This window comes from Cottoperca gobio, chromosome 23 (genome assembly GCF_900634415.1).
Source record: "Cottoperca gobio chromosome 23, fCotGob3.1, whole genome shotgun sequence".
In the NCBI taxonomy this organism is placed as follows: domain Eukaryota; kingdom Metazoa; phylum Chordata; class Actinopteri; order Perciformes; family Bovichtidae; genus Cottoperca; species Cottoperca gobio.
The window spans coordinates 11,883,575-11,901,262 of NC_041377.1; the positions used below are offsets into that span (position 1 = coordinate 11,883,575).

The 17,688-nt window shown below is 41.2% G+C and overlaps 1 protein-coding gene across 1 annotated transcript; it reads right to left on the reverse strand.

Annotated features, from left to right (window-relative positions):
- Window positions 1-8,865: 8,865 nt before the first annotated feature.
- il17rel (interleukin 17 receptor E-like) lies at window positions 8,866-16,918 on the reverse strand. The gene is made up of 16 exons (XM_029462260.1): window positions 16,778-16,918; window positions 15,855-15,961; window positions 15,547-15,661; window positions 15,181-15,225; window positions 14,738-14,877; window positions 14,257-14,328; window positions 14,093-14,147; window positions 13,827-13,990; window positions 13,387-13,431; window positions 11,008-11,065; window positions 10,714-10,859; window positions 10,515-10,574; window positions 10,363-10,420; window positions 9,771-9,902; window positions 9,340-9,396; window positions 8,866-9,255 (listed from the first exon to the last, which is right to left on the reverse strand). Exons 1-16 carry the CDS (start codon window positions 16,842-16,844, stop codon window positions 9,134-9,136), a joined length of 1,443 nt encoding a protein of 480 aa, XP_029318120.1. The 5' UTR covers window positions 16,845-16,918; the 3' UTR covers window positions 8,866-9,133.
- Window positions 16,919-17,688: the final 770 nt, after the last annotated feature.

Here is a 17,688-nt window from a genome sequence, read left to right on the forward strand (position 1 = left end):
CAGGAAAAAATACTTGAAAAATGTAAGCATATCCTTTTAAAAAGGGCAAATCTTTTTTTTTGGTTTGTTAAAAAACAGCCACAGCAAGTCTGAAATAAGGTTTTAGAATTATTGCTAGAGTTCCATTCTTCTGTATCTAAAGAGTTCAAGAGAATCCATCAGATAATATATTGTTGAGAGCTAATATTGATCTTGACGTGAATAAAATATTAGATATGTCAGACAATATTATTTTGTAACAATATCATAAACAAACATGGGATGAGGATGCATTAAATATAGATATTGTGATAAAGGTATGTGATGAACAGGATTTTGTTACAGATGAAAGAATAACTCTTTCATGGGGGAAAAAACGATGTAATTGATCCACTGCAATATCCTGTTACTTATCAGTCGACTTATACGTTGATACTGATGGATCTGGGAAGAGCTGAAGTCAGGCAATAATTGCAAATAGACTGATGCATCAGCACATCTGATGGGAATGTGTAGCATTAGTGGAAACAGTGAGAAGAAAAGTCCCACATGGAGGTGGAAGTGCATCTTTGGCATCACCTCGTGAGTAGCAGTGTATCATGATATATACTCAGCCAGTCAGTATCTGAACCATATGTGAATACCAGCACTGAATAGGTGAGTGTGTTGGGATAGCATGGCGCAATGTGAGAGTGTGTGTTTTCCTTTTTCCCTGTCCCTCACAAACTTCAAAGTAATCTTTGCTTCTTACTCTAATGTTTTTCTTTCTCTACTCTTTTCTCTGTAACTACCTAGTGTCTCTTCCTCTCAATTGTTTTCAACCCTTCTTTGTCAATTACTATTAGCCGATGCCCCTCCCTCATCACACACACACACACACACACACACACACACACACACTCTCATCTTTCTTTGATGGGATTCTGGTATCTTGCATAGAATATGACTGCGGTCTGGTGCAGTGGGCCTGTACCAACAAAAGCCATTGTGCATGGAGGGGGGGGGGGGGGTTAAAGATCCCTTTGAAGCCATGCCAGCTCCTGTGCCAAGCGTACACACACGCACGCACGCACACACACACACCAGTGATTATCAAGCAAAGCCCGACAAGTGGGGAGCTTATAGAACTGCAGGAAGAGGCCTGGCACTCATCCACCCACGAGCCCCTTACCCCCACCCTCTCTGCTTAGCACACAGTGGGGGGTCATCACACACACACTCCATCCACCCCCTGCTAAAAAAAAAACTGCTTCTGTATTGTGTTTCCGTGTAATTCTTCTTTTTCAGCCAATCCCGCTCTGGCAGTGAAGACAGGAGCTGAGCATTCACTCTGACAAAGACATCTCGACCGGATCAAAGTGTTTGAAGGCTGACACACGAAAAGACATGCAACATGATATGAAGCCACTGAGGAGGGTGATTAAAGGGTCACTTCACACAAATGACAATCTGTTGTCAGCCCAATACAATGGAGGTGAAGGGAATTTCATTAGTTGTGCACACAGCTTTTAAAAAATGACATTCAAAACAATTCAATAGTAACATCTCTGCCGGAGAGTTAGATGAGAAGATTGATACCCCCCTTATGTCTGAATGCTAAATAAAAAGCTACAACCAGCAGCTGGTTAGCTTAGCTTAGCATACCAGAGTACTAACACAATAAGAACAAATCGTTGATAAGAAAAATATATGTTTATAGAAAATGTGTTTGTATATCGCTCATGGTGTCCGACTGCTGCTGCCTTTGCCATTGTTTTGTTGTCTTTATAGAATTGTACTGCCCACCTGTCCATGTATCTCTCTCACACACACACACACACACACACACACACACAAGAGTGTGGAATCACCACAGCTGTCCAAACGGCACGTGTCTTGACCTCAACTTTTGAAATGTCAAGGGTCACAGGTTGCCTTCCAACAGATGGACTGTGTGTGTGTGTGTGGTGTGTGTGTGTGTGTGTGTGTGTGTGTGTGTGTGTGTGTGTGTGTGTGTGTGTGTGTGTGTGTGTGTGTGTTGGGGGGGTTTAAAGTGGCAAGAGTCAGGAGCAGGCCTGGCGTGTGCCGGGGGCACGACAGGTCAGAGGTCAGCGTAGCTACCAAAGGCCAGTGAATCACTGAGGTCACTAGCTCAGGGCTTATTTGGGCTTTTCACAGCCTTTTATTGCTGCGCTACCAATGACCTGGCATTCATGGTGCGATCCCTGGTGATTTGACCCAAGTGCTGTTGAAAATGAGCGAGGTGACTGCTAATTAAAAAGGCTGGAAGTAAATCTGCAAAGGTTATGCTTGATTATGTGTGGGAGGGATGGATATCCACTTGCTTTAAATAGAGGCATTAACAGAGAGTCCAAGGGGATGGAAAGAATGGCCACCACCGCCACAAAATATTTGTGTCCAGTGTAAACACTGAGCAGAGCGAGAGGATGGGAGGGAGAGAGCGAGGATGAGAAAGAGTTGCCAGTGTGAGAAAGAAAGGGAGGGATTTGGAGAGACAGCAGAGGGGTGACAGAGAGATAGCAGCCCATGGAAAAGGCCTTGTTTGCCAGCTGGGAGGTGCATGAGATCATTGCCCCGTGCTACTCTGCGCCATCATCCCCCTAAACCCTGCACTCCTCCTCTCTGCCTGCTATTACAACCCCCCCCCCAACACACACTTACACACTCATCTGACTGTTCTGTTTATTGATGACTCAAGCTTGCCGTTTCTTTCCGGATACACAGTCAACACTGGAGCTCTGGCACCTCGGGGCCTAATGGACTGATCTCGACTGTTTACAGCTGTGCCCTTTCTAGAATGACTCACAAAGGAACAAAGAGGCCTGTGTGTGTGAGAGAGCTTTTCCTATTCTCGTCAACTGGACCTACCGACGCGCACTGTACCTTTCTTCGAAAGCCCTCCTGTCCGTCCTCCTTTTGACGAGCTCGTCGTCTTCTCTCAGGGCTCCCTGTCTGCTTGTCCTCTGTCTGACAATCCCCGCCTTTCATCCTTTCATCTACAGGAGGTTCTTTACCTTGTCATCTGTCACCACTTAGACCCACAGTACCTCCTCCCTTCTTCCTCCTCTGTTCACCTATTTATCCCTTCATTTGTATTTATCACACTCACACTACAGTTTTCTTTGACCAGTTCAAAACATCTTTATAAGAAGTAAATGTTAATGTACAGTCTGCATTAGTTTGAAGACACTTTCAACTATATGAAATTCCAAAGTGACAGCCATTTCCACTCCATTCTCTTTTTTCCCCACAATTGAACCTTTCACCTTTGTCCCAGTTACCCGGCTCTCCTCCTATGTGTGCGTATATGTTTGCAGATATGCGTCTTTCCATGCAAACCTGAGGGCATAAGTGCCTCTGTATGTGAATACTTGCCTGTTTGAGTTCAGATTTCCACTCTGAGGCTCTACAGGCCCGTGTTTGTTTGTTTAGGGCAGAGCCCCGGCGTGAGCGCTGCGTCGGTGCTCACCGATGAGCCCGCCCGGGAACAACACCCCATCGGAATGTCTGGAATTGCACACAACAAGGATTAGCTCATCCCTGTCTGTTGTCTCTGGCCTCCGTGTTTGTCATTCTTTCACCGCATGGGCTTAGAGAGAGAGATGGACAGACAGCTAGAGACAGAAAAAAGAGGGATGGTAGTGTTTACCTGAAGGCCTTAAGCATCATCCTATGTGCCGAAGTCTGAAAGATGTTTCAAATGTTTTCCTTACTTTGTTTCAAATTGTTTTGAGGGAAAAGTCCACCAAAGACAGCTGCTGGCACCGTACCTGGCATTTTCATCCCTGTGGATAACCGACCATGCTTAGACAGCATGACATCATGTTCAGATAATTCCAGCAAATCACAACAGAGCTTCGTTTTAAACAAATAAGACATCATGCATGTTAAATACGAGGGCGAAATTCTCACTTTCGTCTGCATACTGTACTCTAAATGATCTATTCATGTAAAACCTGCAGCTGCATGTATTCAATCACCTGGAGGTTCTCCAAAAGCATTCTGGGAGATATAGGAAACGACTAATTGAAGTAAAACCAGACAAAGAAAGGTAAAGGAATATGAGCCAGATACACTTTATACATAAATAAATATGACTTTACTTTATAGTGGTTGTTGTGTTTATTCAATGGTCTTAACTTCCTCATTAGTCATTCGCATGAATGTTTATTTAATTGATTTGCTCCATGAACAGAAACTATCTGTGTGTTGCTGCTTCAAGTCAAGTCTTGGTAAACAGCGCCATCTTGTGGCCACAGTAGAGCAACACGTAGGGACTGATGGCCTTATAGACAGTGAAAAGTATGTGGTAATAAAATTAAATGTATCAGTCAGACCTGCAACATAACTCACAGGCAATAATAACATTTAAAATGTAATAATATCTACAGCATATTATATATTTGTCTCCACTGTACAAATACTGTGTAGTAAAAAGTGTAGTAACATTTCCTAACATTTTCAAAGGCACTAAACTGTGATCACACAGTGGCGTAATGAGGCAGCACCGGGGCCCAATGCAAGATGCTCAAAGCGGGCCCCCCTCCAAATGTCAGTTGCATTCAATGACACCTCAATGAAATTACTAGGAAAACAGAGCGCTGTGCTATAGAAGAAGAGTCATAACAACAAGGCCAAGACAGTGAAGTCAGTAAGCAGTCTAAAACATTATTTATTGTTTTTTGTTTGGGTATTTTATTTCTTTAGTTTATGTTCCTGTGAACTAGTGGGAACTTTCTGAAATAAACTCAATTCAGTGGCTTTTTTGCTGCATGTGACTTTTTTGTATTATGTTCTGTTATGATTTGAGCCACTAAGTAGCTTTAGTTAACCAAACTTGATTTGTAGTGTAGCTTTGCTGTAATTCAACTTCTTACAGTGTGAAATAGTTGGTAACTTGCAAAGCTAAGTAGCTTCCCCAACACTGGTGACAGCGCAGACGCACATTGACAACATGATTCATGTGGTTTGATTAGTCAAACAAATAATAAGTAAGTTTTAATTACATAATAGGCACACTCTCCTTTTTATTGTGCAAGACCCATAAGATCCAGCTGGCATGCACCGGCCTTCTCTATCGATAGGGTAGCAAGTCCAGATCAACGGGTGTGTCCCCTTGAGCTGCTCAGGTAAGATATAATTAGTAGGGCTGTCAAGCGATTCAAAAAATGAATCTAATTAATTACAAGCTTTGTGATTAATTAATCTAAATTAATCACATAGATCAATATTTGCTGTACTCAAATGGATTTTGGAAGATGAGTGAATCAATGAGTAGCATTACTTTTTCGTGCACGCTTGTTCTCTGTCACTCTCACTGAAATACTTGGACGCAACAGAACCATCGTTAGTGTTATAAGACAGTAAAACACAATATGCTGAAAAGTTATTGTGGAATGTTTGCCCAATGATGGCCAAATAACTGCCTACCCCAGCTTTAAGGGTTGTTGTTAACATTATTTTAGTTTAGTTTTCTTTTCTTTTCTTTTTAAAGGTTTACTTTTAATACTGTTTGATTTACAAACACTTTTGCTATTGCTGTAAATTAATTATTATTAGTATTTCCCTTTTTGTAAGTTTGGTCAAAATTCCGATTGTATCCAACATCATTTTTTACAGCGTGATAAAGCAGTGATGTCACATGTCGCGCCAGATGAAGAGAGATTGAGAGATAAGTGAGTTTGTTTTTGTGCGTATGTTACCTGATGACTACGTGATGTTACAGCCAGGATACACTTCAGGTCTCTAAAGGAAAACCCCGCATTGCTCTTTCCTTAAAACTGATAATGAAAGATGATTGCATATGGGTGTCGCATCAGGGCAGAACCATCCACTGGTCCCTGAGTCACACAGAACACACAATCATCCGCCTTTTGAGTTCACTCTCTGCAACAATGCAGTTGGAATATGTTTTTCCCCACAATATTCTTTCATTCGCCAGGACGTTGATTTTTATTGTCCTGTTCCGTTTAGGCGTGCATTTCTTTATGTTGGTTGCTTTCTTTCTTTTGTTTTCTTCTTCCTTATGCAAGCTGCACTAATTGTATTTAAAAAAAAGAAAGTACTTGTTAAAGGCCTATCATACGGATACGTGTGACAGGGCCTTTAATCCTGCTTTGGGAAATTATTGAATTGTCACACTATTTGTTATTTTATTACACGTGGGAACTTCACAAGCATATATTGCCAGAGTGAGTGTCTCTTCTCCAGCTACCAGTCCACACTCTGCAACATGGTTGAGCCAACTTGAACCGCCCACCCTCCGGTCCCAGAGCCAATCTCCAAGATCTGAGCTACAGCACCACTTTTCCTCAAGAAGCAGTGGTGTTCAAGGCATGCACACAGTTTAGGATTTACAATCAGTAAACATTAGGACAGTGACACATTTTCTGTTGTCAACACAGTGGGACTGCTCCATTCACAACAACCACAACAACCACAACAATCCCCGGTTGCTAAGGAAAGCAGACAAAATCAAAAGGGAATCCCAGGAGGCTCATATCAATAATCTGCAACAATCTGGGGTTATAAAATAACAACTGCAGATGTAGTTTTAGCAACACACTGGGAATTATACACTGATTCCATATTCACTCATTCAAACTCATCTATTTTTAAGCCCCATGAAAAAAAACAATAATAATAATAATTGAATGTTTTTCCACAAGTTTAATCCTGGAAATGTGGAGAGGAGCATTTAGACCTTCAACAACTTATCATTGAATACATGTGAAATCCTTTAGAGACCTTCTCTTCTCTCGTTGTAATGGTATTGTTGGACTCATGACTTCATGAGTAAGTGGGAGAGTTACACTTGAAACGAGCGAGCTCGATCTCCAATCATGTTTGGAACCAACACTTGTCTCACGTCCAGGATCCTTTCTGGCTGAAAGCACCACCTGATACCTGATGTGGAATTGTTGCTGTGTCACCATGAATTATACTGCAGACAATAATCAGCTGACCATCACATTGAATTATTTCCTCAACGTGACTAAGTTACAATTAATGACACATAAATGTAGTTCACTCGTATGTTCCATGAACACACATGCTTTATGATTCATGCAAGAAGATTATATACCGCTCTACTATGAGGAAGCAAAGAGGGCTTTATTTTCTTCTCTTGTTTAGTTGACTCACCTAGTTTTAGACGCTTGCTTACCGCGCATTCAAAACCAATCTAACCAGGAAATGTTTGCCAACACGCCCGGACCAATACACTGACCCATTTAGAGTTTTACAGTAACAAGTTCCTTGAGCATGAAATCCTGATCACATGTCGGATTGTGTACTTGTACACCTGCTGGCGTCTGCACAGAGAGGCCTCTGTTCTCTTACTGGTACAGTGTCCTGTCCAACTTTAATTGCTTATGTAAAACAAGTGCAAATCATTCCCACACACAGAAGGATGTGAAAAGTGATAGTGAAGACATTATGAAAGGATGGGAGAGACGGAAGCATCTGGAGCTGAAGCTGAATCAGGCTAAAGCACGGGAAGATAGCGTCAGGAATAATCAGCCAAACGAGCCAAGACTTTAGAAAACACTGGTGTCTGATCAGGTATCCTAATATCACTGATCTGCATGTAGCTGCATGATTTGCAATGACATTTTCAAGATCACCATAGCTTAAAGCTAATAGTTGCTTATTTACACATTCAGCAGATACAAAGCAACATTAGCATTTATATTGAGTCATGTTTCGGTCCACCAAAAAATGCAATATGTTCACCAGCTAGTTTGATTAAATGTGTCTGTCTGCTGTTTGGATCTGAGCAGCTTGACTACAGCTGCAGCCTAAAACAAGGTTGATGAGAGCCATCCAATCTTCCCTTCTCCGGGCCACATCCTCCAGCTCCGACTGGGGGATCCTGAGGCGTTCCCAGGCCAGTGAGGAGATATAATCTCTCCACCGAGTCCTGGGTCTTCCCCGGGGTCTCCTCCCAGCTGAACGTGCCTGGAACACCTCCCTAGGGAGGCGCCCAGGTGGCATCCTTACTAGATGCCCGAACCACCTCAACTGGCTCCTTTCAACGTAAAGGAGCAGCGGCTCTACTCCGAGTCTCTCACGGATGGCTGAGCTTCTCACCCTATCTCTAAGGGAGACGCCAGCCACCCGTCTGAGAAAACCCATTTCGGCCGCTTGTACCCATGATCTCGTTCTTTCGGTCATGACCCAGCCTTCATGACCATAGGTGAGGGTAGGAACGAAGATCGACCGGTAGATTGAGAGCTTTGCCTTCTGGCTCAGCTCTCTTTTCGTCACAACGGTGCGGTAAAGAGAGCCGTGAGAGTGAATCAAAAACACATTTCAGATTGTACAAGCTGAAAGAGTAAACTCTCTAAAGCCGAAGGATACTGCAGAATTGGGTGATAATGACACGTGGGATACGAGCAACATACTTTACTTTGCCCTTTGTCATTTGATGCATTAGTAATGTAAACATGTTATTCAAGATAATGTACTCATCATCACTTGTATGTATTTGCTTCTGGTTAAACTGGGTCACAGGGGTTATTATTCTCCATAGCAGCAGAATTATGTATGTATGTATGTATATGGATGTAGAAAAATATGCAAAGGGTTAAGGAAGTGAACAAGTGTGCAAACAAAGTGGTGTGAGAGCCTCAGTGAAAACGTATTTCTTGGAAACGTTTATGTTTAAATACCAAAGAACAATTTCTTATTGGTGATGGTCGGAGGCTCCTCAGGGTGGGGGGGAGCTTACCTTGCATTACACAACAACACAATAGCAGTAACCAGTTTGGTGAAGCTCTTAGTGTTGAGTGTCAGGTGGTGATTAAACTCTCATGCTTCCGTTTGCTTTTTCACATCTGTCATGTAAAAAAGTAGTTTTTTTCATGTTTCGCTTTTATATTTTTATTGAAAATATAAATATTAGTTAGGATCCAACTGTTGCTGCAAGCTGAATTTGAACTTTAAAAAAAAATGACAATATACATGTTAGCTTTCTCCCAGACAACATCAAATACAACAAGTACACCAACCAGCAAAGATCCAGTAATATATATAACATTTGTAATATCTGTCCCAACATTGAACGCTGCATTTAACAGAGAACACATTTGGTTTGTACAGTTGTATACATCACATTACAAGTAATGCTTTTGACGGGAGCGCTGCTCTTCGCTCAGTCAGAGAGTAAATTGGTCTTCTCCGTGTTCCCACACTTTGGTGAATCAGGTATGAGGACCCCTCCGTGGACAGCAGGTTGAGATTGTAATACAGGGACCACGCAGTCAAAAGCAGGATCTGTCAAAACACAGGATTACACTCACGTTTCAGGTCTTTGAAAATGCACATGCGATGTAGTCAATACAATTGTGATTATCTTACCTATTTGCTTTTCAGAGATATAGCCTCCATTTCTTTTTAGTTTCCTCCTCTCATACACTGAAATAGAAAAGAGGGGGATCAGAAAAGCAGATAGACCAATAGGTTTTTCATTTAAATAACTGTAACCTACTGTAAACCAGCCACTCACAGAGGAAGTACATTTACATTACATGCACAGCAAGTGTATTGTTATTTTTGACATGGTGTTTAACTCTTTAACTAGCACTATCAGCATTGAAGCCTTAAACCAGCGTATGCAGACTGCACCGAGCCCTCGCAGACTTATTAGCAGTGTGCGACAAAGTCTTTGAGTTTGAAGGATGGACACTGGAACTGCGCCTAAATCAATTTTGTTGATAAGCGCTTACATCAAAGTAGGTCAACAGAGGACAAAACACTGCAGGCTTGAGCTCCTGTCAGTTTCTACCTACCGGTTAACAGTACGTGCAGCACCAGAGTGATAGTAATGATGCCAGAGAGGCAAACGCCCGCAGGTACAACAACCCAAGTCAAGTCCCAAGAGGGTTGTCTGATGACGACAGGTCTGACGTACGGGGATTCTTCTGTGAACAAGATACATTATCACATCTGTCAGATCAATATGTATGGAGGCATATGGGCGATAAAAGAGCAGACTACTGAAAGATGATACAACCCGTATGCATTCTGCTCCCTACTTTCTTCAGAGCCCTTATGTTTATACATAATGGTTTCATCAATCATTGCACACTAAATTAAAGTGAAGTACACGATGCTGGTTACAGAGAATCCTTTTATCTTTAAAATGATGCCAAGAAATCACTTCGAGCACAAACCTTTGAGATGAGCCTTTTACAGATGAATGAACAGTGATGAACATATGATCTATTACTGCTTTAAAACACATTTTAAAAAATAAGCAGTGGAAACTATTTGCGCTTGTAAAAGATGTGGCACCTCAGGTTGTGAATACAACACAGGATGAGACCAAAAAAGAAGAGAAAGATTAATTCATGTCTAGTCTGTCAGGAGCAACAAACTTACCGCATTGCTCAAGACAGTGAAGGACTGTGGCTGCATACTTCACATCGAGCCTCTTCACCTACACAAATACAGAATGTGTGTTCAGTCATTGTCTGTCTAAATGTTAGGCAACATGCAGTATACGTCAAACGATCCATTAACTACAAACATACCTGGAGACATGTGTTGCATAGTTGCCCTGTCAGGTTCAAGTCCACAGCTTTATGTTTCTCCTGAGAAGGAGACAAAAGGAAAAGAGAGATGACTGAATGATTACACGAGAAGCCGCCGTGCAGATGCTTCCATACAGCACAAAACCGATCCTTGAGAGGTGCAGTGAGTATGCAAATCAAAGTTCTTTGTGATACCTACCAAATGCATGATGTGTGTGTCAGTGATTTGGCACACAGCGGACCCTTCAGACTTCACACACAGCGCCACAGAAAACGTTGCAGTGATGTGCGACAACATCTTCACGTCGTCCTGACCTAGTTGTCTCGTCACAATCACCTCCCATGCTGGAAATTATTGCACAGCTATCAATATAATGATAATGATAATGATACAATTGTACAACACCACAACTGTCATCTACGTAATATTAACGGTTGGCGATGGTCAGGTAGATTTATTGCCTGACGTAGCCGTGCAGTAATCAGATAATACCTTTGAATGTGGCATCAGCAAAGGGGCACCTCGTCCAGGACTGAGAGCCTGCAGTGAACTGAAAAACATAGTTCAGTTATATTTCAAAGTACTTTTCATCCAACAGTTATACAATTCATAAACATAACCCCTTAGTTCTAAGAAAGGAACCTAAATTGGAGGATTTGCATCAGACAGCCCATTAAACACACTGTACCACGCCGACATAAAATAGTTCCAGTGAACTGTTTACCTTGTAAATCAGATAGAAAACAATGGAAGCAATACTTCTGCTTTGTGGTTAGTTTACCAGCTAACTCACTGCTGAACTGAGTCACAATGGACGAGCGTTTGAAGTGTTTCCCCTTTTCTTTGTTTTCTTTTTTGTTTTAGTTACTATAGTATAGTAAAAGCTTTAGAATTACTGGTAAATGGAGTTTTCTTTGTTCCCCCATTTCCAGTGTTTGTGCAGAACTAAGCTAACCAGTTGCTAGCTGTAGCGTCTTGACGTACAAACATAAGAGTGGTATCAAGCTTCTCATCAATATTGTGATAAAGTTCTTTATTTTCTGTAATGCAATTAAAAAAACAAAAATGTCATGCATTCTGGATTCATTACAAATCAACTGAAATATTGCAAGCCTTTTATTATTTTAATATTGCTGATTATGGCTTACAGCTTAAGAAAACTCAAAAATCCTATCTCAAAAAATTAGAATAGTTCCTCAGACCAAGTAAAAAAAAAGATTTATAACAGCAAAACAAAATCAAACATTTGAAAATGTCCATTAATGCACTCAGTACTTGGTTGGGAATCCTTTTGCACGGATTACTGCATCAATGCGGCGTGGCATGGAGGCAATCAGCCTGTGGCATTGCTGAGGTGTTATGGATGCCCAGGATGCTTCAATAACGGCCTTTAGCTCATTAGCATTGTTGGGTCTGGTGTCTTTCAGCTTCTTCTTCACAATACCCCACATATTCTCTATGGGGTTCAGGTCAGGGGAATTGGCAGGCCAATCGAGGACAGTAATGCCATGGTCAGTACACCAGTTACTGGTGGTTTTGGCACTGTGGGCAGGTGCCAGATCATGCTGGAAAATGAATTCCTCATCTCCATAGAGCTTTTCAGCAGACGGAAGCATGTAGTGCTCTAAAATCTCTTGGTACACAGCTGCATTTACTCTGGGCTTGATGAAACACAGTGGACCAACACCAGCAGCTGACATGGCTCCCCAAACCATCGCTGACTGTGGGAACTTCACACTGGATTTCAAGCAACTTGGATTTTGCTCCTCTCCAGCCTTTCTCCAGACTCTGGCGCCTTGACTTCCAAATGAAATACAAAACTTGCTTTCGTCTGAAAAGAGGACTTTGGACCACTCTGCAACTGTCCAGTGCTTCTTTTCCATAGCCCAAGTCAGACGCTTCTTCCGTTGTCTTGAGTTCAGAAGTGGCTTGACCATGGGAATACGGCTATTGTAGCCCATTTCCCGGACACGTCTGTGAACAGTGGCTTTTGATACCTGGACTCCAGCTTCAGTCCACTGTCTTTGAAGCTCCCCCAAATTCTGGAAGCGACTCTTCTTCACAATGCTGTTAAGGCTGCGGTCATCTCTCTTGGTTGTGCAGCGTTTCCTGCCACATTTCCCCCTTCCAACAGACTTTTTGTGGATGTGCTTTGAAACTGCACTCTGTGCACAGCTTGCTCTTTGAGAAATTTCTTTTTGTGTCTTACCCTCCTGATGGAGGGTGTCAATGATGGTCCTCTGGACAGCAGTCAGATCAGCAGTCTTCCCCATACTTGTGATTTAGTTTACTGAACCAAGCTGAGTGTTTTTCAAGGCTCAGGAAACCCTTGCAGGTGTTTCGAGTTAATTAGACGATTCAAGTGATTCGTTGAACACCCTACTAGTATACTTTTTCATGATATTCTAATATTTAGAGATAGGATATTTGAGTTTTCTTAAGCTGTAAGCCATAATCAGCAATATTAAAATAATAAAAGGCTTGCAATATTTCAGTTGATTTGTAATGAATCCAGAATGCATGACATTTTTGTTTTTTTAATTGCATTACAGAAAATAAAGAACTTTATCACAATATTCTAATTTTCTGAGACAGTCCTGTATTCCTACAGCGAGCGCCGGGCTTTAAAGCCAACTGTCCTAGTGGCCAAACTGTGTAATTACAACTCTCAGGTCCATCTGTGATGTCAAAAACAGTTTGTATCATAAACTAACATTGGGGAAAGAACTTATATTAAATTCTACTATGCTAAACTTCATTAAAAAACAACAGTTGCCCAATTGCCAAAGTACATCTTAGTGTATTCTGCACAGTGAAAGAGTGTGTGACTGTACCAACAACAACCTCAACTGAAGATTGAACACTTATTACCTTCATGCACAGCTGAGGATGTGGATCCACTTTAGTAAATGAAATCTGAAAAGCAAAGATGAAGAAATAGTTAATAATGAGATACAGAGCAGCACTAAGTATTTAGTTTAGATCAGACTGAAAGCTACTCAGTTCTTGTTTGGGTTAAGACTTCACAGTTTTTTTCAGATGTGAGGCTCTCTGCATCACTGGCTGTTTATATTAGCAGATAATTCTCTTCTACTCAAATGTTATCAAATAACAGTTTTCTCAATTGTGCAATTACACCGTTTACTTTAATGTGTAAGCACTTTTCTTTGACATCATTCGTGTGGACAAAGTGTTCCTGGCAAAAGAATGCCTGCTGTCGTCATAACTTCTTTCCTTCGTATAAAGTATGAAGTATCAAGTGATTTGTGATCCTAACAAGCAGGGAGGGTAAACACAACTGTTGGTTTCACCTTTTCTCTGCTAACATTCTGTGAGGCGTGAGGCAGATCCACACAGACGCCGTCCTCTCTTCTCTGACACAACACAACCACGGCAGTCACTCGACAGGCGGGCTGCCACGACAGCGTCTTCTCCAGTGGGTCAAAGTTTATTCCAACCCACAGCTCCTGGACACCTGCAGGCAGGGGAGGTCACATTATTTACAAATGACATGGTTTCAGTTCTGAAATACTACAGCACATGATTCATTGTGACTGAAAGCAATCAAGGGACTCACGGTCTTTGAAGGGGCAGACTTGGACTCTGAGGGCATCTGTCACAGATGACCAGCCCTGTAAGAATTTATTTTAGGAAACGTTCAATCCCTTTTCCCTGGAAGTGATTACTAATAGAAACAGATCACAAGTGCTTGAAACTAGAAAGTACCGGCAGAAACTTTACCTCAATGCAAAGACAGGGCAAAAGTCGGGAGTACGGGAGGGTGGCACTCTTCACGGGTTCCCCCTTCTTTATCTGGAAGGTAAACAAAGCGTAGTAAATATTGATCTTCCGTCTTTGGCATGTGTGTGAACATGGCTTTGTGTTTGATGACACACGGTTTCACTGGCAGTGTGTGATATCAGTAAACTGTGAGAGTTTCCAACCTAAGCATCCCCACAGAGACTCCCTCACAGAGTGGTGAGTGTGTCTTAGTATCAATCATACATGAGGACAGCCTGGCATTAGTCCCATTCACCTTTGCTTGAGTGGGTGGACACAAAGTCAATGAGCTGCTGACTCACTAACTGATAGAAAGATTATAAGTGTTTAGAACGGATGCTTCATGTTCCTTGGAACCTGCCTGTTTTAAGTAAAGATAATCCACAGATTTTGCACAAAAAGTCATTCTGATTCTCAGTTTTCAATAATTAGAGGGACTCACCAGTATACTGGCCCCTGTGTCAGAGCAGATGAAATCCTTAAGGCACAAACGGAGGACGTAGTCGTGATCTTCCAGCATGTTGGACACATTGACGCTCAGTTCCCTCCTCTCTGGTTTGACGTCATATGATAGCCTCCCAGCTGAATATGTTAGTGAGAGATTTTCATATCAGTCATAGGTACATGTGAGAGTCTACATTAGGTTTCCAGCCTGAGTGTTGGTACCCTAAGAGGCTGTGTTATTAATATGAGGGGTCATACTATGAAGAAGAAAAATCTGCAACAAAATTTGGTTTATTTTTCAGTTTTTTCTCTAGAATATATTCAAATAAAACTCATTTCAGAGGAAAAAGTCACTCTGATTAACTTGCTGATGGCCCATAATACTTTATGTAAAACATAATGATGTATTGCTTAGTTGTTTAGGAATAGATGTGTACTCACTGATGCATTCTGGGACATGTCTTCGCAAAACTTCACTGCTGCATCCTGGGGAGAAATGCAACAGTGTTTAAACTACTAATAGTCATAGGGATAAAGATTAAAGCAAGACTGATATAATGCTTGCACGTGTAACATTTACATAATATCCGTCTACTACCGTTTCCTCCTTTATAAATCATTTACCTTCGTCTGAACATAACTGTGGATCAAAGTCTTCCTAATGTTACCCATTCCTGTTACTATGAACTACTTACTCATGAAGAATGATGTGCTGTGTAATATATTCCATCTTCAGCTGCGTAGTTTGTTTGTTAGCAGTTGTGCTCTCATGAGTGTGTTTACATACATGCACGTGCACATTCTCACCTGGAGCCTCATAGCTGCCCGTCCATGTTACGCCACAGTAGCTCGGCACAGTTTTCACTGTTACTTGCACATGTTGGCTTGGTGAAATGTTATTGCAATTATTCTCAACTTCCACCTTCAGGAAAAGGGAAAACAAAAACACACATACGCCATCACACGTCTGCCTCTGTTCCGAAATATCATCGTAGACGTTACAGTACCTGTTTGGAACCAAATCAAACTAAAAAAAAGAGGATTATTTGATTCAAAAACAGAAAAACTAACTCTTATAACTAGAATGCAAATGATGCACGTGGTGCTGTTAATACCTGCAGTCCAGACATTGTTTCTCTCGACCCTTTTGTGAAGGTGAACACTCGGCAGTTAGCGATCATCCCGGCGGTGACGGTGCAGACGGACAAACCATGGATGGACTCTGGGGAGAAAAATATATCAAAGTCAGAAGCCAGAAGACAGTTTGAAGAGACAGCTTGTCAAACAGTGACTGTTAACTAGCCTGTTAACCATTAAAACTATTTATGCAGGTCATCGTGAGTTGGAATGACTTTAGCTTTCATAGGAGAAGAACCGTATGCGTCAAGTTTTATTGAGTGGAATAAAGGGATTTCCATGCTCCAACCCAGACAGTGAGCAAATACACAGAGATTATGATCGTGTGCTGCAGATGTGCACACGTGCCTCCCAGCTCGTGAGTTTTGACCCACATTTGAAAATGTCAATTGATACATCCATGGCGCAAAAGCAGAAGTTTGATCATGGAAAGAAGTTAGATTTATAAATGAGACTTCCTTTACTGTTAATATGCTCCTTCACCGACACTAAATGTGTCATCAGTGAGGTGGGGATTTATAGAGAATATACAGTAATCCTAGAACATAAAGGCAGTGTGAACTATAGGCGACACTAGGTGGCTTTAAAAAATGTTGAGACAGTCAAAAGGTTGTTACACAGGCGTCATTATGCATAATGATTCCTCTCACATTTCCTTTCTACAATCTGGCTTTCATTCCCTACCAATGACTCCATTCAAAGAAAATAATCTGGATCATTTCTAACTTGATACATTTCCCTGCTAAACTCTGTCACTTAAGAATGTCTCAATTACAACAACTACAAGCTGAAGAGATAACTGTTCTTCACAGGTTCCCACCTCGGGGTTCAAAATGTTCACTGTAGAAGAAACTCAATGGTATTTTTAATGACATCATTTCAAGTTGTCACATTGACATACCAGTAAGTTGAAATGCTGTTTTGATTCTGAGGTGTAGGGAGCACTTCTGCCTCGTTTCACAGCTCATGACTGTGGAGAGGCTGATGTTGTGAAACACGGAGGAGTTTAAATCTTCAGCAGGGTTCCGACACGGAGGAGGAAACCACTCTAAACGGAACAAGGACAGAGAAAAAACATTTAACACATCATCTTTCAGGGCACGCTGGTCTGTGCACACGAATGCAATCATGTCGTCTCGTGGGGTGTTTTAATTCAAGTTTGATTCCCATTGGGTGTGTGCTGCCATGTCAACTAAAGCAGTGTGCCGTCCAAATGTGCCTTTTTTTATTCCTCTATTCGTCGTTGAGAAGAACAAAACACAACATCATTGTTTGTCTTGCACAGCTTCATAATTCCTCTTTCAAATATGTCCTGGATGTACTCCACTCCACAACAAACACAACTCAATGGTTTGATTAGATTCCAACACGCCTGCCAGGAGTGCATTGTATGGTACGGTTAGAACATATCAGGTATGTATTTTTAGTTTGCATGTCATGCATTGAAAGTATTTCATACCTTATGATAGGTGTGGCACTCTGCTTTTACATCTTGGTTTGACAATGTTTTAGTACACATGACATATCTTAATGTATATATATATGTATATGTGTGTATTATAATCATATATAATGGGTATGTGGTATATATATATATATATATATGTGTTGTATATATATATACATATACATATATATATATATATATATATATATATATATATATATATGTGTGTATATATATATACATATACATATATATATATATATATATATATATATATATATGTGTGTATATATATATATGTATATGTGTGTATATATATATATATGTGTATATGTGTGTGTACACACTTGACTAGAATCTTGTTG